Raw genomic sequence first — 25316 nt, 5'->3', positions numbered from 1 at the left:
AGTCCTTAATTATTACAAGCATACTCATAACAATGATGAAGTCACCATATGCTTGAAAATATGGAGAGTGGTACTGGATTTGCCCCACATATAACAATTTATTTTCACATATGCCACATTTTTTGCAGTATTACTTTAGTGCCTTGTTGCAAACATGTTTGAATATTTGTATTCTGTATAGGGGTCCTTTTTTTTCAGTCTGTCATTTATGTTAGTATTGTGGAGTAACTACAATATTGTTGATCCATCCACATTTCTCTACTATCACAGGAATTCAATTCTGTAACTATTTTAAAGTCTCAATTGGTGAAATTCCTGAGCGGTTTCCTTCCTTTCTGGTAGGAAGGATGCCTGTACCTTTGTATCTTTGTAGTGACTGGGTGCATTGATACACCATCCAAAGTGTATTCAGTAACTTCAACATGCTCAAAGGGATATTTTTTTCTTTTTTTTTAACAATAGGTGCCCTTCTTTGAGAGGCATTGGAAAACCTCCCTGGTCTTTGGGGTTGAATCTGTGTTTGAAATTCACTGCTATACTGAGGGACCTTACAGATAATTGTATGTGTGGGGTAGAGAGGTGAAGTAGTCATTCAAAAATCATGTTAAACACTATTATTGCACACAGAGTCCATGCAACTTATTATGTGACATGTTAAGCAAATGTTCACTCCTGAACTTATTTAGGCTTGCCATGACAAAGGGGTTGAATACTTATTGACTCAAGACATTTTAGCTTTTCATACTTAAATCATTTGTACAAATTTTGAAAACATATTTCCACTTCGACATTATGGGTTATTGTGTGTAGGCCACTGACAAAAACTATATTTTTAATCCATTTTAATCCATGTAAGAAAATGTGAAAAAAGTCAAGAGTAGGGTGACCACATTTAAAATACCCAACAGAATGATTTTGTGGGACATTTGCGGGATAGTGTAGCCTACAACATGTTGGCAGCATCGTATGCCAATCATTTGTTCTAAATCAATTTCATGGGAATATGCATTTAGTCCAATAATGCCATTTACTTAGGCTACTTTTGTAGCCCTTCATCAGAAGCACACATTTTGTAAGTAGTTACACCTAACTGTCCTCTCCAAGTTTAGCTGGAATTTAGCTCGAAAGGATTTTGATAAAAATTTGTTGCCTATGATATTGGCCTATGTCTCCTCTTGCGCTGCGCAGAATATAAGATCTAAAAAACAATTTGAGAAGGGTTTAACGTCACCAGTAGATATATTTTCATAAGTGCAACAGGACTATAATAGACCATTTAGAATGTCTGACTGAAATACGGGACAAATCAACCTTGTTTTCCTAAATTAGTGGTGCTTGAATTTGTTGATAAAATGCAGGACATTATAGTTTAGTTATGGGACCCGGAACTAAGGGCCAAAATGCAGGACTGTCCCGGACATGTGGTCACTCTAGCACTTAAGGCCTGTAAATACTTTCTGAAGGCACTGTATGTATGGTGGTCAGAATCTGCATAGATAGATCAACATAGACGTTCAAAGTACAGTATGCTGATTGACATTTACATTGTTCGTTATATTGCAAGTTGTTATCTCTAGTTATCTAGGCGCTATCTTTGGTCATTTGATTTTGGCCCTAATAAACTAATTAAACCAACTGGCGAATGTTTTTTCACTCCCGCTCAGCAGGTGGCGATGTGTACTATTTTGTACAGGAAATCCACGCGCCTAGCAGTAGAGGAAACTCTCAACCCAAACAAATCATCGTGTGACGTGGCTAGTAGCACAAGCCCTTGCAAGATAAAGAATAAAATCAAGAATATTATGACTTTTCGGATACAATTGCTAGGTTTGTAACGTCAATTTGTGGCCTTTATTTAAACAATGTAACTTATTTCGTAGACTTTTATCACCTTTCTAGAAGAAATGATAGCAATATTAGATTAAAAAGAAGCTAGTAAGCTTATTTCGTAGACTTTTATCTGTCACATTTCTAGAAGAAATTAAAACAAGCTAGCGTGGAACTGACAGCGTCTTTACAACTCTAATTTAACTAGGCAAGTCAGTTAAGAACAAATTCTTATTTACAACGATGGCCAAGGAACTGTTCAGGGGCAGATTTTTACCGTGTCACGTCGGGGATTCGATCTTGCAACCTTTCGGCTACTGGCCCAATGCGCTAACCACTAGGCTACCTGCCGCCCCTGATATGAAACAGATATGAAACAAACAGACCGACAATCATAATATCAGTCAAAAATATACATTTTCCAGTCTATGCTTCGAAACTAACTTTGTACGAGGTTTTAAAAATAGGTTATATTTGACTCAAAATTCCATGACGTACAATAAGGCATTTTTGGTAGAATAGACAGATGCAGTTCAATGCATGATAAATATAATTCACCAATACATTTCGCGCATTGGAGGGAACGTGTACAGACAGATGCCACAGTCCTAGCTAGGCTACTAAAATGTTTCAGTCAGTGGTGCCAATTTAGCAATTTTGTTGCTAGATTTAGCAACTTTTCAGACTACCCTGGCAACTTCTTTTCAAACAGCACATAGCAACAAATTTAGCTACTTTTAAACATTTATTTGGAACTTTTAGCAACTTTTGAAAAGTGACTCAAACGCTAAAATGCACGCATTTCCCCTCTAAATGACACAAAACGATTTTCTCTGTCACACACTGTCACAACACACGTGCCTGGCTGCAAAAGTGCGTTGTGAGTGACGTCACCAGCAGGCGCTCAGCTGGTGCACAGGCAGCAGCAGGCCAGCAGCAATTTCAGCAAATTGCAAATCAATTTTGGCTGACTACATCAGCAGTAGCACGGGTTCGACGAGCCAAACCCAATGAATATAGTTGGTCACGAATGTTTGAGCTTGAACAGAACTTACAACATCAATCAAAATTGTACAGTCAGAAGTACGGAAAATAGTGCGAGTCTGTACCGGAACAAATGTCAAATCATATTTTTTGCCGGGATGGCCAGTCAATTTAAGTAACGCTATTATGTAGTCTACGTAATGACGCAGTTTTACGTTATCACGCAATTACATCACAACGTCATTTAGCAACTTTTAGCAACAAATCAACCTGCCTCTAGCAACTTAACCTGAAAATTAGTTGGCAACACTGGTTTCAGTATGGCTTTGGTTTCTAAACCTTGACAATGGATAACCAAAAAAGTAGACCTGCAACAAAACACCATGCAAAGGAGAAACAGCAAATTTCAACAGTACCCTAGGCTGGCTACTCAACTACAATACATTTTGAGTGCACCATACAGCAGTGTTGCATTCAACCACACAGGTGATCCATGCATTGCAAAAAAACAAAAACATGTTTTAAGTTTAAATGTTACAACAACGTTCTTGTTTGGAGTAAATTTCGTTTTTCATTAGGGTCGCAGCATATTATTCACATCTGCAAAGGCCGGAGAGTGTTTTTTATCTCGTTTTTTAAACATGTTAAAATTCTATATACAGCATTTGTTTTTAATAACACAATGGCCAGTTTGGGGCACGTTTTATTTTTATAAACGTTTTTTTCAATATGGCCATTTCGGTGATTGAGTTTGACACCCCTAGGCTAGCGTATCTATTTATGTAGATAATTATTTATTTAGCAAGCTGAAAACAAGGAGCCTAACATTAGCTAGCTAACTGCTGGGAGGATGTCTTGTCATTGGAGGAGTGGGTGAGTGACCGACTTTTTCCCCATGTATCTTTTTTTGGTGGCTACAGCTAAAGATGCAGGTGTCATTTGGTTGGCTGGCAAGAAACGTGAATTGCTTTGCTAGATAGAACTTCTATGTTGAACTTGAACCATTGACGTCACCAGACCTGGCAAGCCCTGAATGATTTTGGCTCAGCCCCGCCGTCTTTTGCCCACAATTGCAAATGCACTGATATTATTCTGCATCTACATAAAGAGACAGAGGAGCGTACAGTAGAACAGAGAGAGAGAGAGAGAGGGAGAGAGAGAGAGAGAAAACACAGATATCGTGGTTAGTGATAAACTAAGACAGTTAAATGTTCATCAGATTTAAGATTGCGTGAACTGCTATTATCATTAAGGAACATAATTTATCCCATATTTTACCTTTAGCTCAATTCAGGTAAATATTATATAACAGTTCTCCAGTTCTTCATATTGCTTCTCTCTTTCACTCTCTGTTTTTGTGTTCAGAATACTCCATTGTGCAACTGTACTGATACTATTCATTGTAATAATATAGTGGATTCAGGAAAAGCACAATTTCAGACAGCATGGAAAAGGGAGGAGCGAGAGAGGAGAACACAGGAAAGGGAAGGCCCACACAAGACAAACATGTATCATAGTCCTTTCAAGCCATAGGAAGTACCCCCCAAAAAGATGCCACTTCTGGCATGTCTTGTGAGTATAAACTGTATAAACTGTTAGACCCTGGTATGTTCCAATCACTGAAATCAATCATACAGGCTGCGCTGACCAACCCAGTTAGCAGCTATGAGAGATCTTTCAGTGCGTTAAGATGTCTACATACCTGGTTTAGGAGCACAATGACCCAAGATAGAATGCATCACCAGGCTGTCTTGACATTTGACAAAGATATAGTTAACACACTTGGAAAAGAGTGAAATCATAAACAGGTTTGCACAGCTGACAAATAGGTGATGTAGATTGATGCTACCCTCAACAGGAAAGTAGCTTTCTTTCACTGTTGTAACGTAACACACACAAAGACTTGGGATTTTTTTTACCTACAGTATAATTTTGTTTAATTTATAATCTGCATGGATGGACTAACATCCTATTACTGTGTAATATAGGGTGTATGTTGGTATGTACATTTGTTCAAAATTGTGAAACGTAAAACTCACAAACTTTCTCAGGTTCCTCAGGGGAAGGGAGGGGTTGGAGGGGGTATATTTGTTTTTGTGTAATTAAATAGGTAGAAATAATTTACCTTGGAATCTGATTTATTACCCCAATACTATAAAATTTGTATTTTCAAGCGTGTTTGGTGCATGAGTTTGTACGTATTATTTGCAAAGGTTGTCTGTGTCCCCCCACTCTACATTTATAATATAAACCTTCTGCTAATGTGAGTTTACTCAATTCCAACATAATCCTAAAAATGGCAGCCTAAAATCCCAATCCTGCTATATTGCACATAAACAGAACACTGTTTCATGCAAAACATTAATTTGTGGTCTAGGCTGCCACCCTTTGGATTATTTTTAAACTGCAGAGTGCGCACATCATGACAAACACATTATTTAGCAGTAATGTGACAAACGTCAACATTTGTTTTTTGCCAATCAACATGGTACATGGTTTATGAAAACATTGCACCAAAATAATGATAAAAAAGTATTTTTCCAACAATATTTCGTAATGGAAAATGACAATCTAGTTATGCACTTGTAATACATTTTCATAAATACTGTTATTAACAGTAGGTATGCAATTTCCTAACACCATATTCCACTGACCACAATCCGTTGAATTAATATTAAGAAATGCTGATTATTTGGCGTCAGGAGAGCACAGTGCATGGAAGCAGGAAGAAAGCAGTGAGATATGCAATCGAGTCAAAGCCAATTTATGCTTAATCCGAAAATATGGTTGGAGGCTCCCTTACGAAAAAAGGTTGCAGTCAGAATTCAGTATAACTGCAAATACTGCATCCAAAATAACACTTTTTTTCACTGCAGTACTTTTGCAGTGTAACTGCAGTTACAGTGAAGTATAGCTGCAGTTCAACTGTAGTACTTTGCAGTTATTCTGCAATTACTGCGTCCAAAATAACACAGTCAACAACTACTTTTATTGCAGATTCAAAACTGCCATCTTTTTTTGTAAGGGCTCTTGGTGGAGGGTGTGACGTATTTGCGTTGTCTCGCAGAGGCCAAATTGCACTCCATACCGCATCGCTGTGCGCATCCAAAATGTTTTAACAATATTGAGGGCTCCGCATTGACATGATTGATTGACTGTAGTTGGGGGCGGGAGGTCCTGTATAAACACAAACTCACTTCCTTGACAACGGGACAAGCGGGTTATTATTCCCCATCGGTTATCAGTGCAATTTTGACGGCCAACTAGCTGAACACATTTGAGAGGGTTTATCCCTGATTAGATTTTTAGCTAATCTCGCTCTGCTAGCGTTAGTTGTTGATCCTGTTGTTGTTGATGTGCATGGGCAACTGAGGGAAAGAGCCTTCCTTTTAATGGTTGTTTGGACTGTGATGTTCCCAAATGTAAGAGGACTCCCGTGGTATGTACATTGAACAAAAATATAAATGAAACATGCAATCATTTCTAAGATTTTACTGAATTATAGTTCATATCAGGAAATTAGTCAACTGAAATAAATACATTAGGCCATAATCTATTGATTTCACATGACTGGGAATACGAATAGGCATCTGTTGGTCATGGCTACCTTAAAAAAAAAGGTAAAGGCGTGGATCAGAAAACCAGTCAGTATCTGGTGACCTCCAGGTGGCCACGGTGGCCAAATTAGGAATTGAAGCGAGGGCCAGCCAACGAGAGCGTACAGGTCGCAGTGGTGGTAGCATATGGGGCTTTGGTGACAAAACGGATGGCACTGTGATAGACTACATCCAATTTTCTGAGTAGAGTGTTGGAGGCTATTTTGTAAATTACATCGCCAAAGTCAAGTATCAGTAGGATAGTCAGTTTTATGAGGATATGTTTGGCAGCATGAGTGAAGGATGCCGATTCTAGATTTAATTTTGGACTACAGATATTTAATGTGAGTCTGGAAGGAGAGTTTACAGCCTAGCCAGACACCTAGGTAGTTGTCCACATATTCTAAGTCAGAACCGTCCAGAGTAGTGATTCTAGACGGGCGGGCGTGGCGGGCGGCGATCGGTTAAAGAGCATGCATTAGTTTTACTGCATTTAAGAGCAGTTGGAGGCCACGGAAGGAGGCATTGAAGCTCGTCTGGAAGTTTGTTAACACAGTGTCCAAAGAAGGGCCAGAAGTATACAGAATGGTGTTGTCTGTGTAGAGGTGGATCAGAGAATCACCAGCAGCAAGAGCGACATCATTGATGTATACAGAGAAGAGAGTCGGCCTGAGAATTGAACCCTGTGGCACCCCCATAGAGACTGCCAGAGGTCCGGTTATGATATTGTTTAGGACCTTGAGCGTGGCTACAGTTGGCCTATATGCAAAAAAGCAATTTGCCACACGGGCGTGCCATCATTCACTTTGAACTGGACTGTGTGTTTACAGGCAGTAGCAACAGCATGACTTTAGAGCATTAGAACACGTTCGCCAAAAGTCACAAAATACACCTGAACAAATTGTTTAAATATGTAGAATGAACAAAAATATAAATGCAACATGTAAAGTGTTGATCCCATGTTTCATGACCTGAAATAAAAGATCCCAGAAATGTTCAAAGCTTATTTCTCTCAACAACAAAAAAGCGTATTTCTCTCAAATGTTGTGCACATATTTGTTTACATCCCTGTTAGTGAGCATATGTCCTTTGCCAAGATAATCAATCAACCTGACAGGAGTGACATATCAAGAAGCTGATTAAACTTAAATATATATCATTACACAGGTGCACCTTGTGCTGGGACCAATAAAAGGCAACTCTTACATTTGCAGTTTTGTCACACAACACAATGCCACAGATGTCTCAAGTTTTGAGGAACGAGCAATTGGTATGCTGCCTGCAGGAATGTCAGGCTGTTGCCAGAAAATGTCATGTTCATTTGTCTACCATATGCCGCCTCCTACATCGTTTTAGAGAATTTGTCAGCTTGTCAAACCCGCCTCACAACTACAGACACGCCAGCCCAGGACCTCCATATCCGGGTTCTTCCCCTGTGGAATTGTCTGAGCCCAGCCACCCGGACAGCTGATGAAACTGTGGGTTTGCACAACCTGTCAAAAACGGTCAGAAACTGTCTCAGCGAAGCTCATCTGCGTGCTCGTCGTCTTCACCAGGGTGGTCACCAGATGGTCAGGTCACAGTTGTAAATGAGAACTTGTTCTCAACTGGCCTACCTGGTTAAATAAAGGTGAAATAAAAAATTAAATAAAAAAACTGATTGGCTATGCCGCACCGGTCTGCGTGGACTCTGGTCCTGGACAGGACAGATGTTTTTTATTTTATTAGGTTTTATTTACTGCAGTGTCTATTAATTGTCCAAACGCACGGCTGCTTTCCCACTCTATATTGCTATAGAATTTTCACAAATGCCGTACTATAGTAATTACCAAACATTCTATGAATTTATGAGAATGTGAAAATTACCACATCTAAGTGCTCGCTTGTCAGAAAATGTAAAAAAATAAATAATACAAGTAATATTCCTCCAGGGAGTGTAGAATTACTTCACCTTGAATGTGTTTTATGTAACACTGCCTACCTTGCCATCTTATGTTTGGCTCAGACAACTGTTATCTTAGTTTCTGAGTATCAGTACCTAATCTGTCATTTAGCTAATCTAGCTAGCTAGGTAGACTAAATCTGCAAGAAAATGCCTTGTCAGTATGGCACGAGACCTCTACCTCCAGCTTAATGATTGGATAGAATGTCCTTTTTAAACCTGTTTTTAGTTGCCATTGTACATTGCACATGAAGTTCTTATTTTATTTTCATCAAATAACAACAGGTATGTGTTAATATGTCGGACAGCAAAGCCCCCAGTGACCCTGCTGGGAGTTCTGAGTTCGCAGAGACAGAGGCCCCACTGCAGCAACCCATGCCTGTGACACTAACAGACAGTGCTCAACAGACACCAGACAGCTCTCCACAGATACCAACTGGAGACAGCACCACAGATAACTCCACAGATGTCACCCCGACCAGAAAGGAAAGGAAGACCAGGAAAAGACCAGAGCCAAAACCTCCAGTTGAAGTCCAGGAGATTCAGGAGGAGAAACCCAAAGTAGAAGAAGAGCCTGCCAAGGTAAGACATGATGTGATACAGCTGGGTGAAAGAGTCAATAAGCTTAACTTAAAAGACCAATCAGCAGTTGAAACAATAACAAAGCGTGCTCCCGCAACTGTTTTGGTAAAAAGCTGAGTGATGGGTCTGAATAATTTTTTTCTCTCAAATTCATAGATAGAGCTATGGATGCAGGGACCGACCATCCATGATATCAACATTATAGTTTTAACCATGTTTTGAGGCTATATAGTGTTTGTTAATATTTACTTTGCTTATAAACATTTGAGTAAAACAAGGTCATATTTTTGGTTCTGATGGGATGACAGTGCAACTAAGCTCAGCTTCTTCAAGAATTAGTGGGTACATATAATTCATTTACACTACCGTTCAAAAGTTTGGGGTCACTTAGAAATGTCCTTGTTTTTGAAAGAAATGCAATTTTTTTGACCATTAAAATAATATCAAATTGATCAGAAATACAGTGTAGACATTGTTAATGTTGTAAATGACTATTGTAGCTGGAAACGGCTGATTTTTTTAATGGAATATCTACATAGGTGCACAGAGGCCCATTATCAGCAACCATCACTCCTGTATTCCAATGGCATGTTGTGTTAGCTAATCCAAGTTTATCATTTTAAAAGGCTAATTGATCATTTGTGTGTTCAATTACAGGCTCAAAATGGCCAGAAACAAAGTGACCCCAAACTTTTGAATGGTAGTGTATATCTAAAAAAAAAACTGATGTAGCAACTGCTGATTGTCCCTTTTAAGGTCTGGATATGGTTTAGGTTTTATTATAGCTGTACAGGCTACAAACGGTAGAGTCCGGTACCAACATTTTCTTTCTCCATCTCTCACTCTCCTCCAGGCATCCAGTGAGTTGACAGTAGCCCGGGGAGGATGGGGCTACTGGGGGAGCTGGGGAAAGTCCATCATGTTAACGGCCTCGGCCACTGTGGCCACTGTAGGTGAGGAGATCCAAAAAATGGATGTACATATTTTAATGTCAGAGTTTTTGGTTTGTCTCTGAGTAATAGTCAGTTTGTATTATCATTATGGTGTCATGTTAAACAATATGTCTGCTCTTTCAGTCAGCATAGGTACACTTTCAAAGATCTACAAATAAATGTATTCCTTTCTTTTCATTCTGAGGCCAAGGGATCACCCAGGCTATTGAGAAGGCAGAGACTTCACTGGGAATCCCCAGCTCCACAGAGCTGTCTGCGCCAATTAGAGAGGAGGACAAACAAGAAGGTAATGATAGCACACGCTGGTCATCAACATTATCAACACGAGTCATCACTCTGGATTTAGCATCAGCCGTGATAAGCCTTAGTATATTTAGGATGCGTTTGTTGTGGAGATGTAGAGTACTTCACTGTTGCAACTATGCACATTAGGTTGATGTCTGACATGTATATTACTTCTAGGTGAACCCAGTAATGAAACTGATAAAGGGGAAGGAGATGGAGCATCAGCCATGGGAATGTTCTCATCCCTCAGCAGTGTTGTTCAAAGCACTGTAAGAAACAATGCTTCTCTGCTTTTTTGACGATTACCCTCATAATATGTTGTTTATGGGCAAAAGTGACTTGGTTACTGACTTAAATATCTATATTCCAGGGGAAAACAGTCCTAACAGGGGGGTTGGATGCCTTGGAGTTCATAGGCAAGAAGACCATGGATGTCATAGCAGAGGGAGATCCAGGTTTCAAGAAAACAAAGGGTCTGATGATCAAGACTAACACTCTTTCTCAGGTGAATGGATGTTAGAGAAGCCACCTCCTGTGTTGTGCTTACACTTTATTTGCATTTGAAAGCTTTCTGACCAAGATTGAATAAGGTTTTTGCTTTGGCTGAAGGTCTTACGGGAGGCCAAGGAGCGTGAGCAGCATCAAACAGCCAGGGAGGTTTCCTCCGACACGGAAAAGAAGGCCCATTACGGAATGCTGTTCGATGAATTCCAGGGCCTAGCCCACTTGGAAGCTCTGGAGATTCTCTCCAGGGAGAGTGAGTCAAAGGTAATACTGAGCAAGTTCCACATTTTGTACCTCGTACAAAGAAACAAGTAAACAGCCTCTCAAAACATTATTGATTGCACACAGCACACAGCCTTCCGTTGAAATTAATAAAACATCATGTTAGCTGTATTTTTGCTCACTTGTAAATGGAGAACCTACAGCCATTGCAACCTCTTGAAATATAAAAACAGGTCCATGGCACTTTAAAATCCTCCTGGCTTCTTTTAGTACAGGGGCTAGCAACAGGCTAGCAAGTGATTTTCTTTGAAACTGTAAAATCACCAAGTATTCAGCTAAAAACGAGTTTAATATAGGAAATCTGTTCCCAAGTATTCCCACAAATAAAGTAAAAATATACATATGTGAGCATGTCTCTTTTTGTGTCTCAAGGTATAAAATTGTTATTTTTAAATACAATCTCTTTTGGGGTCTAGTTGTAGTCAATTTTCAGTGTACCAATTGTACACTGAATCTAGTTGCCTACCCGTTTTAGTAGATCTTATCTATGACTGAATCAGTTGTATGTTGTGTGGTGTAGGTGAAGTCTGTTATAACCACTCTGTCTGGAGAGGAGCTGGCCCAACTTAAAGAGGACCTGAAGCTCATCAAGGAACCCTTCTCTCTGGTAGAGTTTGACGACGAGGAGGTGGAAGAAAAGAAAGGTAGCCTACCGTCACAGAACAGTCAAATAAAGTCTACTATCACAATGTTACATTTACAGTCTTTTAGTACTCAAACAGTGACAATTTTAGCATGTAAATCTTGCTGGGGCAGCCAATTTTTTTAGATGCGTGCCAACAAAGCCACTACACAACATTAAACAATACATTAAACAGCACTATAACAGTGACAAACAGTGCCCACAAACTGTTAGGGCCTACATAAAGCTGTCACAACAGCAGAGCTTTCCTTTCAGCACCATAGAGTGAATCCGTACCACCGCTACACCTGGCTTTCAGTGGAACCTAGTCTGGCAGGAAAACAGTTCCATCAACCTCATTTACTGCCTTTTTTAAAAACCATAGCTGATATGGCTGACTTGCTTAAATAAATATGGTTTCCACTGACTCTTTGTGGATTTGTGTAACTCAATAAGAACCGCATTCTCCTTCAATAATAACAAATTCGTTTTTACTTTTGAACCATACACAAACATTATAAAATGTATGTTCAGTAAATTCATAATGTTTGTTCTTCTATCATTAACACTTAGCTCTAAGTATCAGCAAGTGCAAGCAAACGAGGTAGGCCTTCATTCTGCACTTTCAAAATGGACACAGACAGAAATTCAGATGTTAGTTTAGATAAATTCAGCAAGATGTTCAGGCCTTAACTCTACTCTTCTTTAAGTCACCACACAGAGAGAGAGAGCAACACGGTTAGCCTAACATTCTATGTATTTTATTAGGCCTATGTGGTCTAAAAAGGAAGGAAAATACAATCACGAGGATCCACTTACCACAATACCGACGCACAGACAGCGCATTGCGCAAACAAAACAACCCTCGCAATATCAACTGGAATTACATGGGTCTATTACTGTACTTTTTGTTGAAAATAAATATATATTTGAATGGGAAGAAACTGTCACTGGCAAACATGATTACAGACCACAACATAATTGCATAATTTCAACATTGCCGAAAATTATGAATAAGATAATAATGAAATATACCTATATAAGCAATATAACAGTCGAGATGTACAAACTATGGCATACGGGAACGATGAGCTGATAAGAGGCAAGCCGTAATTTTGATAAAGACATTAATGAGCAAGCGAGCTGTCCTTCTGGGCAAACTGTGTCATCAAAGTCTGGCATTCTCTGGATTTATGGTGCTGAGTGCCCGACTTGCAATTCCAAGTAGGATGACCATTCTACATGTAGTTTTATCAGTCGGTGCTTGTTTTTTTCAAAGTTCCCAGTTGTCTTGAACACTCAGAAGTCTGACATTTTCAAGTTCCCAGTTGTTTTGAGAGTATAGCCAATGTATTCAACCTTTTTTTTTTGTTGTAGGATTAAAAATCCTACAATGTGATTTTCTGGATTTTTTTTATCTCATTTTGTCTGTCATAGTTGAAGTGTACCTATGATGAAAATTACAGGCCTGTCTCATCTTTTTAAGTGGGAGAACTTGCACAATTGGTGGCTGAATAAATTCTTTTGCCCCACTGTACTTCTGCTGCAGAGGACAAGTTCATTAGATTGCAGCCCAAATAAATGCTTCACAGTTTAGAAAATAGTAAAAATAAAGAAAAACCCTTGAATGAGTAGATGTGCCCAAACTTTTGACTGGTACTGTATATATTTTTGCTAAACAGGTAGGGCTCAAAACAGGTGGGTCTCTGCCCTACCTGCCCAGAATGATGGGTCACCACTGTACTCACAACAGAAACAAAATACTTTTGTTCTATTATTTTTTTTTTCTGTGGGTGATAATTCAACTGAAAAACATCAGCATTGTTATCTTGTTTTAGGGAAAGATGGCAGTATGTTTTTGTGATAAATACAATGAGCAAAAGCAATACATTTTGTTTAATCATATTTATTTTCAGATGAAGATGCCGCTGAGTTTCTGAGGGAATTAACCGAGGCCCTTGATGGACTACACATACCCACAACAGCTGACAAACTTGGCAAGGTTGGCACAATACATTTCTGTTTTGGTTGAATTTCAAGCCAGTGATCTTATGGCCTCATGCTAGCGGTACAATAATATAGCAGTGTTTGTTGCCATCTTCTGGAGAGTTTTGTCAGGACTGCGTTTTGAAAGGACTGAGCACTACTCGACTTTGCTTTTTCGGCATGGTAGATCACTAATCTCGAACCTATTTTCTCTCTGCAAACACTCATCAGGTGAGTAAGAATGCATGTGACCAGATTGCCCAAATGACCAAACCCATAAAGGAAGAAGAAAGGAATGAAGAGGAAGTGGCAAAAACCTATACTGTTGAGGTATGCAAAATTATTATCTGACATTGTAACTATTGGAATGGAGCTTCTTTCTGTTGTAACTACTGATGTGAGTGTTGTTGATTCCTCTCAGAATGTCCACTCATCAGCCATCAAAAGCCTGGCTGAGCTAACAGCCAGATCCATAGAGCAGTTCCACAAAGTGGCCGAGATGATCCTGCTCTGTAACAACCAGAAGGTCACCACTTTGGAGCAGGCCAAAATCCTCTCGCAGTAAGTTCCTACACACCATCAGCCATCTAGACAGAGTGTTATATTACTAGTCATAGATATAGCTTTGGTTCACACATCCCTAACCTTCAGACATAACGTGTGTGTATTGATACCCTCATTGTTGTCATATTCCAGTGTGCGATTGTGCTCTAACTCAACATTTTGTTCTCCTCTTACAGAATAACAATTGTGTTGTGTAAAGAGATATCGCTACTTTCCAAGAAGTTCACCTCCTGTTTAACTACAATAGGGGTAAGGTAGTGATTCTATACAAACTATATCACAAAGTATATTTCTCCTGTCACTAAGCTTACATTCTTGGAAGCCACATTCACAGAACTCAGCTTCAGATGTTAACTTAATTGTACTGCCTCACTATGAAAATGTATAAACTGTCTTTTGAGTTTCACAAAAACTGCTTTCGCATAGGATTTAAGGTATTTTTCCTGTAAACAAAACAGATAGGGCGATGTTTATATGACCCTCTTATGCATATGCCTTTTATGCCGAGTGGTAGTTGTGGTGTGCAGATGTGGGTAGGCGTATTTTGAGTTTAATTAGGCCTATAGTACGGGTCAGTGCAGCAATGGCTGCGCCATCCAAATGAAATCAATAATTTGTTATTTTGTTGATTAAACAGACAAGACAAACCTACCCGATTACTATCAACACACATATACACTGAGTATAAAAAACATTTAGAACACCTGTTCTTTCCATTATATAGACTGATCAGGTGAAGGCTATGAGTCCTTATTGATGTCACTTGTTAAATCCACTTCAGTCCGTGTTGATGGGGGGGCCTTGAGACAATTGAGACGTGGATTGTGTATGTGTGCCATTCAGAGGGTGAATGGGAAAGACAAAATATTTAAGTGCCTTTGAACAGTAGTAGGTGCCAGGCGCAATGGTTTGTGTCAAGAACTGCAACGCTGCTGGGGTTTTCACCCTCAACAGTTTCCTGTGTGTATCAAGAATGGTCCACCAACCAAAGGACATCCAGCCAACTTGTGGGAAGCATTGGAGTCAACATGGGCCATTCTCCCTGTGGAACGCTTTTGACACCTTGTAGAGCCCATGCCCCAACGAATTGAGGCTGTTCTTAGGGCAAAAGGGGGAGGGGGGGACAACTCAATATTAGGAAGGTGTTCCTAATGTTTGGTATACTCACTTACTATAGTAAGAATATAACAGAATGAAATACAAATAATATCTTTCCCACACAACTTGTCTCTGATCAGTGATAGATTCATTTTTTATTTTACCTTTATTTAACTAGGCAAGTCTGTTAAGAACAAATTCTTATTTTCAATGACGGCCTAGGAACAGTGAGTTAACTGCCTTGTTCAGGGGCAGAACAACAGATGTTTACCTTGTCAGCTCGGGGATTCAATCTTGCAACCTTTCGGTTACTAGTCCAACGCTCTAACCACTAGGCTACCTGCTGCCCCAAGATGAGCAAACTAATAGATAGATGAGCTATACCGCCTCCAAATAGCCTGTACAGATGGAAATTCAGTGAAATAAAATCACATTGATTAATTATCAGACAACATTTTTACGTTTACATTTTAGTAATTTAGTATACTGTTATTCAGAGCAATTTTCAGGAGCAATTAGGGATGAGAAGTCAGTGAAGTCACAGGTTTTTAGTCGGGAGTAGGCCTAGGCTACTAAGCGACTGCTAGCAAAATAATCCACTTGTTAAACTACATAACATGGCAACATTTTCTAATAATTGAGCCAACTATACAAGATGACCATGAGCAGCACTCACAGCAATTTAGCTAACATTTTCCCAGACTAATTGTAGCTTAACCAATATCCAAACGGAGATTCAGTGAAAACAAAAATCTTACACTGTCTCAAAGCAGTGCGATGTCGCTGTCCCAATCAAAATCATGCTGAAATGATCATCTAGTTGACCACACACAACGGGGTCTCAGATAATTACATATTATTCACACTCCATTTAGTATGATATGGTATGTATTCATTTGTGGATGTCATCACCCGTTTTGTATGATATATTACGAATTACAATGTGTATTGTATGTTACAAATTTGCTAAATGTACAATATGTTACAAATTCTAGCTAGGTGGCTTGGTGGCTAACATTAGCTAGCTGACTAACGTTAGCTAAGCTGAGGGTTAGGGTTAAGGTTAGGATTAAGTTTAGAAGTTAGGGTTAAGGGGAGGGTTAGCTAACCTGCTAATTAGTTGCAAAGTAGCTTAAAGCAGTATGTAGTTGAAAAGTTGCTAATTAGCTAAAATTGTCCATGATGAGATTTGAAGACATTCACATTATACTCACACCCATCCATCCTGACCACCACCGTACTTTTGTTTTTGCCTTAGGTAACCTTCTTTCTAATGTAACCATACCAAATGTAACATCAATCAAATGTATTTATAAAGCCCTGTTTACATCAATCGATGTCACAAAGTGCTGTACAGAAACCCAGCCTAAAACCCCAAACAGCAAGCAATGCAGATGTAAAAGCATGGTGGCTAGGAACAACTCCCTAGAAAGGCAGGAACCTAGGAAGAAACCTAGAAAGGAATCAGGCTCCGAGGGGTGGCCAGTCCTCTTCTGGCTGTGCATATCATACTAATCTGGATATCACAGATTTACATTTACTATGTTACGTCTAGTCTATGAGACCAGTGTGCCACACACAGGAGGCTATTGTTTCATATGTATCACAATGATAAGATGACTTTGAATTGCATTAGCCTTCTTTATTCCAATATTTTCGTCATTCAGTGATATTTATTCCCACGGTATTTCTTACTGGTGGGCTATGCGAAGAGATGGGCCAAGTGACATGCCTTGCAAAGTTTAGAACTGTCAGGATGACGGTAACTGTGCACTGACTAGCAACCATCAAGAGTTTAAGAGCGTAGTGCGTACCAATGCCGCCTCAGCTGTTTCAGGCCTACCAGAGTATTAATATAATCTAACAATATAATGCTTATATAAAATATTTGGATCGGAAATGTATGAATAACCCTACCTCTGTATGTCTATACCTGTATAGTAGATGCAGTAGCCATCTCACATAAAGAAATGCATGTTGGTGTTGTAGCATGTCACCAGCATATCTCTATCTCTCTGGGTTTAGGCCATAACTTCACTTCCTTTATATATATATATATATATATATATATATATATATATATATATATATATATATTTGACAGTACCAGTCAAATGTTTGTACCAGTCAAATGTTTGGAGACACCTACTCATTCAAGGGTTTTTCTTTATTTTTTTTTACTATTTTCTAACACATATGGAATCATGTCGTCAACAAAACGTTTGAAGAATCTCAAAGTACCCACCCTTTGCCTTGATGACAGCTTTGCACACTATTGGCATTCTCTCAACCAGCTTCACCTGGAATACCTTTCCAACAGTCTTGAAGGAGTTCTCACATATGCTGAGCATTTAGTCTTATTTTCATTCATTCTGCGGTCCAACTCATCCCAAACCATCTCAATTGGGTTGAGGTTGGGTGATTGTGGAGGCCAGGTCATCTGATGCAGACCTCCATCACTCTCCTTCTTGGTCAAATAGCCCTTACACAGCCTGGAGCTGGTTGGAACCAAAAATGTCAAATTTGAACTCATCAGACCAAAGGACTTATTTCCACCGGTCTAATGTCAATTGCTCGTGTTTCTTGGCCCTAGCAAATCTCTTCTTATTATTGGTGTCCTTTAGTAGTGGTTTCTTTGCAGAAATTCGACCATTAAGGCCTGATTCACATGGTCTACCCTGAACAGTTGATGTTGAGATGTGTCTGTTACTTTAACTCTTTGAAGCATTTATTTGGACTGAAATCTGAGGCTGTGTAACGTTTGTTGTCGGGAGAAGAGGACAAAGTGCAGCGTGGTACGTATTCATAATAATTTTAATAAAGATGAATACTGAACAAAAACAACAAACTGACGAACGAAACAGTCCTGTAAGGTGCATCAACACAAAACAGAAAACAGGCTGCCTAAGTATGGTTCTCAATCAGAGACAACGACAGACAGCTGTCCCTGATTGAGAACCATACCTGGCCAAAAACAAAGAAATACAAAACATAGAAAAAGGAACATAGAACGCCCACCCTAGTCACACCCTGTCCTAACCAAAATAGCCTCTCTATGGCCAGGGCGTGACAGTACCCTCCCCCCCCCCCCAAAGGTGCAGACTCCGGCCGCACAACCTGACTCTAAAGGGCAGTGTCCGGGTGGGCCTTCTTACGGCGGTGGCTCGGGTGCGGGATGTGGACCCCGCTCCACCTCAGTCTTGACCCACTTAGGTGTCTTGACCCACCCTCGCAGTGGGCCCTGGACTGCAGACCCTCGAAGAGGGCGCCACTGGACTGAGGGGCTGCGATTCTGGCAGCTCCGGGGGAAGGGCAACTCTGGCAGCTCCGGAGTGAAGGGCGACTCTGGCAGCTCCGGAGTGAAGGGCGACTCTGGCAGCTCCGGAATGAAGGGCGACTCTGGCAGCTCCGGAATGAAGGGCGACTCTGGAAGCTCCTGACTGACGGGCGGCTCTGGCAGCTCCTGACTGACGGGCGGCTCCTGCAGCTCCTGACTGACAGGCGGTTCTGGCAGCTCCTGACTGGAGGGAGACTCTGGAAGCGCCGGACAGGCGGGAGAACCTGGAGGGAGGAGACGGAGAGAAAGCCTGGTGCGTGGAGGAGGCACCGGATGGACAGGGCTGTGGGGAGCAATGGAGCTCTGGTGCGCAGCCTTGGCACCACTCCTCCAGGCTGGATGACCACTTTAGCCCGGACCCTCCAGAGTGCAGGCACAGGTTGAACCGGACTGTGGGTGAGCACTGGAGATCTGGTGCATACCACTCGCACCTCTCCCTTAGGCTCAATGCCCACATTCGCCCGGCACGGGTGGAGCGCAGGCATAGGGCGCACTGCACCCTCCCAGCTCCCCGGAGACACAGCACACAGCGCCGGCGCAGGATTACCTGGGCCGAAACGGCGTACCGGAAACCAAACGCGCTGAGCCGGGACAATACGCCCTGGCTGGTTGCCCACTCTCGCTTGGCACTTGTGGGGGGGTGGCCTATAGCGCACCGAACGATACCCGGCCAAAAACAAAGAAATACAAAACATAGAAAAAGGAACATAGAACATAGTCACACGCTGGCCTAACCAAAATAGAGAATAAAAAGCCTCTCTATGGCCAGGGCGTGACAGGCTGGTAACTCTAATGAACTTATCCTCTGCAGCAGAGGTAACTCTGGGTCTTCCTTTCCTGTGGAGGTCCCCATGAAAGCCAGATTCATCATAACACTTGATGGTTTTTGCGACTGCACTTGAAGAAACTTTCAAAGTTCTTGAGATTTTCCAAACTGACTGATCTTCATGTCTTGAAGTCATGATGGACTGTCATTTCCCTTTGCTTATTTTACCAAATAGGGATATCTCCTGTATACCACCCTACCTTGTCACAACACAACTGATTGGCTCAAACGCATTAAGAAGGAAAGAAATTCCACACTTTTAACAAGGCACACCTATTAAATGAAATGCATTCCAGGTGACTACCTCATGAAGCTGGTTGAGAGAATGCCAATAATGTGCAAAGCTGTCATCAAGGCAAAATGTGTCTACTTTGAAGAATCTCAAATATAACATATATTTTGATTTGTTTAACACCTTTTTTTGGTTACTACATGATTCCATATGTGTTATTTCATAGTTTTGATGTCTTCACTATTATTCTACAATGTAGAAAATAGTCAAAATAAAGAAAAACCCTGGAATGAGTAGGTGTGTCCAAACTTTTGACTGGTATTGTATATATTTATGTAAAAATAAATAAGGACCACAATGGAAATAAGTCCCAGACTTTATTGTCCAAACAATATTTTTGTATATATGTACTATTTTAACTGACAAATAAGTCAATCAATGAATCAATCCAAACTGTGCAGCGGCCAGTTGATGAACGGAAAGAGACATATGTTACAAAACACCAAAAGGTTTAATGACATTCTGAGATGTCTTCAATACTGGGTAAGCCTGCTGGGTAGTGAGGGATGTATTTTATCTTTGTTGAGATTGACAGTCTTTTTATTTTGGTATGGAAAACGCAAACCATGATTTTGAAGTGCCCAAAGTCTGTATGCTTTGTTTATTGGTTGTGTAGTGCATTGGTACAGAAACCTGTTTGTGGAAAATAAGTTTCAAATATTGTATACAGTGCATTTGGAAAGTTTTCAGACCCGTTGACTTTTTTCACATTTTGTTACGTAGTTTTTTCCCCTCATCAATCTACAGACAATACTCCAAAATGATAAAGCAAAAACAGGTTTTTCAAAATGTTTGCTAATTTATTGTTAATAAAAAAACCTCATCAAATTTACAGAAGTATTCAGACTCTTTGCTCAGTAATTTGTTGAAGCACCTTTGGCAGCAATTCTTGGGTATGACGCTACAAGCTTGTCACACCTGTATTTGGAGAGTTTCTCCCATTCTTCTCTGCAGGTCCTCTCAAGCTCTGTCAGGTTGGATGGGGAACGTCGCGGCACAACTATTTTCAGGTCTCTCCAGAGATATTTGATTAGGTTCAAGTCTGGTCTCTGGCTGGGCCACTCAAGGACATTCAGAGACTTGTCCCGAAGCCACTCCTGCGTTGTCTTGGCTGGGTTCTTAGGGTCGTTGTTCTGTTCGAAGGTGAAGCTTTGCCCCAGTCTGAGGTCTTGAGCTCTCTAGAGCAGGTTTTCATCAAGGATCTCTCTGTACTTTACTCCATTCATCTTTGCCTCGATCCTGACTAATCTCCCTGTCCCTGCTGCAGAAAAACAATCCCCACAGCATGATGCTGTCACCACCATGCTTCACCGTAGGGATGGTGCCAGGTTTCCTCCAGACATGACGCTTGGCATTCAGGCCAAAGAGTCTTTAGGTGCCTTTTGGCAAACTCCAAGCAGGCGTCATGTGCCTCTTACTGAGGAGTGGCTTCTGTCTGGCCACTCTACCATAAAGGCCTGGCGGTGGAGTGCTGCAGATATGGTTGTCCTTCTGAAAGGTTCTCCCATCTCCACAGAGTAACTTTAGAGCTCTGTCAGAGTGACCATTGGGTTCTTGGTCACCACCCTGACCAAGGCCCTTCTCCCTTGATTTCTCAGTTTGGCCGGTTGGCCAGCTCTACAAAGACACTTGGTTGTTCCGAGCTTCTTTTATTTAAGATTGATCGAGGCCACTGTGTTCTTGGGGACTTTCAATGCTGCAGACATTTTGTTGTACCCTTCCCCAGATCTGTGCCTCGACACAATCCTGTCTCGGAGTTCTACGGCCAATTCCTTCGACCTCATTTCTTGGTTTTTGCTCTGACATGCACTCTCAACTGTGGGACCTAATATTGACAGGTCTGTGCCTTTCCAAATTATGTCCGATCAATTGAATTTACCACAGGTGGACTCCAACCAAGATGTAGAAACATCTCAAGGATGATCAATGGAAACAGGATGAAGCTGAGATCAATTTTGAGTCTCATAGCAAAGGGTCTGAATACTTATGTAAATAAGGTGTTTCTGTTTTTAATGTTCAATACATTTACAAACATTTCTGGGGTATTGTGTGTAGATTGCTGAGGGAAAAAATCATATTTAATACATTTTAGAATAAGGCTGTAACGTAACAAAATGTGTAAAAAGTCAAGGGGTCTGAATACTTTCTGAAGGCACTGTATAATTATAAATGGCATAAAAAAAATCTGATTTCCCCCTAGCTGATCATTGTCTGCACCAGGCTCTGATTGTAGTGTAATAAAACAGACAGGGAGAGTAAGCTCGTCTGTGTTGTTTGACGAACCCTTATCCTTCTGGCCTGTAGCCCATGGTGGCATTGACTGCATGCTGAAGTGTCTAAGTCGATATCCATGTTTATAAACACAGGTTCTCTACAGTTATTGTTCTTTGTGGCCATAAACATTATTTTGAGATAATTATATGAGGGGGGAGGGTCATGTGAAAATATGTGTACATTTGGGAAGGGGAGTGCAATTTTTTTTTTATGGCCATTTTACACTTGGCCATGATTACAGACACCTGTGTGTGTTCTTTCCAAGTATATAAATTAGTGAACTGCAGTGTTTGTCATTATACACTGATGAAGACAGCTTGTCTGTCAAAAAGTTAATTATACAATTATTGCATCCGAGTTCTCCTTTTCTTTTTCAAGCATGCTAGTAGATACCATAGACGTTCAGTCATTGTGCTAACACTAGTTAGCATTGGCTCGCAAAACTACCTCTAACTTCCTTCATACTGGATGCAGAGACATAAAAATGGTATCCGTGAGTGAGTTCAGCTGACTCTGGGGAAGTAAATAAAGGGCTATATTGCCAAAATCCCTAAGTATCCCTTTAATAGGTGTATAAGATTCCTAGTTCACTGACTAATAAGACCAAAACATTTTGTTTTGCAGTCAAATGAAAATGGAGATGTCCTCAATCCACTCATAACGGGAGTATTTTTGGAGGTTTGTATCGAATTAATTATCGTACATTGCTGCATATCACATCCTCTTCATTCTGTCTGAAAGCTGAATCATAACAATGTGTGTTTGTGTGTGTGACAGATTTACAAATGTGTTGCATCGTTTATGTACAGTTGAAGTCGGAAGTTTACATACACCTTAACCAAATACATTTAAACTCAGTTTTTTCACAATTCCTGACATTTAATCCTAGTAAGAATTCCATGTCTTCGGTCAGTTAGAATCAGCATTTTATTTTAAGAATGTGAAATGTCAGAATAATAGGATAGAGAATGATTTATTTCAGCTTTTATTTCTTTCATCACATTCCCAGTGGGTCAGACGTTTACATACACTCAATTAGCATTTGGCAGCATTGCCTTTAAAATTGTTTAACTTGGGTCAAACGTTTTGGGTAGCCTTCCACAAGCTTCCCACAATAAGTTGGGTGAACTTTGGTCCATTCCTCCTGACAGAGCTGGTGTAACTGAGTCAGGTTTGTAGGCCTCCTTGCTCTCACACACATTTTCTATAGGTCTGAGGTCAGGGCTTTGTGATGCCCACTCCAATACCTTGACTCTGTTGTCCTTAAGCCATTTTGCCACAACTTTGTAAGTATGCTTGGGGTCATTGTCCATTTAGAAGACCCATTTGCGAGCAAACTTTAACTTCCTGACTGATGTCTTGAGATGTTGCTTCAATATATCCACATAACTTTCCTGCCTCACGATGCCATGTATTTTGTGAAGTGCACCAGTCCCTCCTGCAGCAAATCACCCCCAAAGCATGATGCTGCCACCCCCGTTCTTCACTGTTGGGATGGTGTTCTTCGGCTTGCAAGCCTCCCCCTGTTTCCTCCAAACATAACATTATGGCCAAACAATTCTATTTTTGTTTCATCAGACCAGAGGACATTTCTCCAAAAAGTACGATCTTTGTCCCCATGTGCAGTTGCAAACCGTAGTCTGGCTTTTTTATGGTGGTTTTGGAGCAGTGGCTTCTTCCTTGCTGAGCGGCCTTTCAGGTTATGTTGATATAGGACTCGTTTTACTGTGGATATAGACACTTTTGTACCTGTTTCCTCCAGCATCTTCACAAGGTCCTTTGCTGTTGTTCTGGGATTGATTTGCACTTTTCGCACCAAAGTACATTCATCTCTAGGAGATAGAACGCGTCTCCTTCCTGAACGGTATGACGGCTGCGTGGTCCCATGGTGTTTATACTTGCGTACTATTGTTTGTACAGATAAATGTTGTACCTTCAGGCATTTGGAAATTGCTCCCAAGGATGAAACAGACTTGTGGAGGTCTACAATTTGTTTTCTGAGGTCTTGGCTGATTTCATTTGATTTTCCCATGATGTCTAGCAAAGAGACACTGAGTTTGAAGGTAGGCCTTGAAATATATCTACAGGTACACTCAAATGATGTCAATTGTCCTATCAGACGCTTCTAAAGCCATGACATCATTTTCAGGAATTTTCCAAGCTGTTTAAATGCACAGTGAACTTAGTGTATGTAAACTTCTGACCCACTGGAATTTTGATACAGTGAATTATAAATGAAATAATCTGTCTGTAAACAATTGTTGGAAAAATGACTTGTGTCATGCACAAAGTAGATGTCCTAACCAAAACTATAGTTTGTTAACAAGAAATGTGTGAAGTGGTTGAAAAACGAGTTTTAATGACTCCAACCTAAGTGTATGTAAACTTCTGACTTCAACTGTATCTATGTACTGTATGTATCTCGTCTTCTTTAGGCTTCAAACAGTGCATCGTACATCCAGGATTCCTTCCAGCTCCTCATGCCTGTATTAGAGGTGTCCCACATTCAAAGTAGTGCTGACTCTAACCAACAGTGACCACATCTCTCTGCCAGCTGTGCGAACAAGGGACCCTGACAAAAAGCATATACATGTCATTGCGGTTTTAAAAATACTTCCTCAGCTTTATTTTATATTTATTTCGATGCCTATCTAAAGTGCCACGCCTCAGAAGAAATTTACCTTTGACAAACGGTGTTTACTCGTTGTGGAGTATTGTAGTGCTGTTAGTAGATATACCAGTACAGTAGATATACCAATGGACAGTATTTGAGGAGTCTAGAGCTGACATGTTTGAATGACATTGATGTCTGCGTTTCTCATACAAATACTGTGCTTATGTACTGACATTAATTGAGAAATTCTGAATATAGACTTTTCCATGTCTCACAATTACCATGATTCAATGCATTATTCATAACACCAGGACTTCAGGATAACCCCCTTCAGGATAAGTACTTCAGGTGTCTGTATTGCAAATGAATGTGATATTGCTTTGGCACACATGCCTCCCTGTTTATCTTCAGGTGTAATTGTATAACCAGAATATTAGTAATTGAATGATGACAACTATTGTAATTGTATCTTAGTAGGAAAAGTGATTGTGGTCATCTGTGTCTTGGAACTGTATCAGGTTTTCCTTTGACTTTTTGAGCTATTTTACATCAGGTATTTTACGCTTTTCAAATAAAGATAATGTCTTACATCCTATTAAAGCTTCACATTGATTATTGTGGCATACCAACGTCCATCCAGTTGAAGATTTGAGGAAATGTGACACAATTTATAAAGCATTTCATTTGTAAAAACTTTTACAAACCAATTAACTCCTGGATAATTAGGAAATTATTGTGCTGAAACCTT

The 25316-nt window shown here is 40.3% G+C and overlaps 1 protein-coding gene across 3 annotated transcripts; it reads left to right on the top strand.

Moving 5' to 3' along the window:
• Positions 1–1716: 1716 nt before the first annotated feature.
• Positions 1717–25156, top strand: LOC110533616 (protein FAM114A2). 3 transcript variants are annotated; one of them, XM_021618014.2, is made up of 14 exons: positions 1717–1827; positions 8658–8931; positions 9785–9884; positions 10069–10170; positions 10347–10438; positions 10540–10674; positions 10779–10937; positions 11476–11599; positions 13494–13579; positions 13795–13893; positions 13985–14124; positions 14304–14376; positions 22579–22632; positions 24390–25156. In XM_021618014.2, exons 2-14 carry the CDS (start codon positions 8725–8727, stop codon positions 24489–24491), a joined length of 1473 nt encoding a protein of 490 aa, XP_021473689.2. In that variant the 5' UTR covers positions 1717–1827; positions 8658–8724; the 3' UTR covers positions 24492–25156. The 3 variants fall into 3 exon arrangements, with proteins under 3 accessions (XP_021473689.2, XP_021473688.2, XP_021473690.2); XM_021618013.2 differs by having other exon boundaries at positions 1720–1827; positions 8635–8931; XM_021618015.2 differs by having other exon boundaries at positions 1720–1827; positions 8635–8931; positions 24369–24472.
• The last annotated feature ends 160 nt before the right edge of the window (positions 25157–25316 follow it).

The sequence above is a fragment of the Oncorhynchus mykiss genome, chromosome 10 (genome assembly GCF_013265735.2).
Source record: "Oncorhynchus mykiss isolate Arlee chromosome 10, USDA_OmykA_1.1, whole genome shotgun sequence".
Lineage (NCBI taxonomy): Eukaryota > Metazoa > Chordata > Actinopteri > Salmoniformes > Salmonidae > Oncorhynchus > Oncorhynchus mykiss.
The sequence above is the reverse complement of the archived record's forward strand: the minus strand, read 5'-3'. Positions and strand labels throughout refer to the sequence as shown.

Coding starts and splice junctions, on each gene's coding strand:
- LOC110533616 (XM_021618013.2), top strand. CDS start 8,647: ATGTCGGACAGCAAAGCCCCCAGTGACCCTGCTGGGAGTTCTGAGTTC. Junction 10,439..10,539: donor GCAGTGTTGTTCAAAGCACT/GTAAGAAACAAT, acceptor TCTATATTCCAG/GGGAAAACAGTCCTAACAGG. Junction 10,675..10,778: donor AGACTAACACTCTTTCTCAG/GTGAATGGATGT, acceptor CTTTGGCTGAAG/GTCTTACGGGAGGCCAAGGA.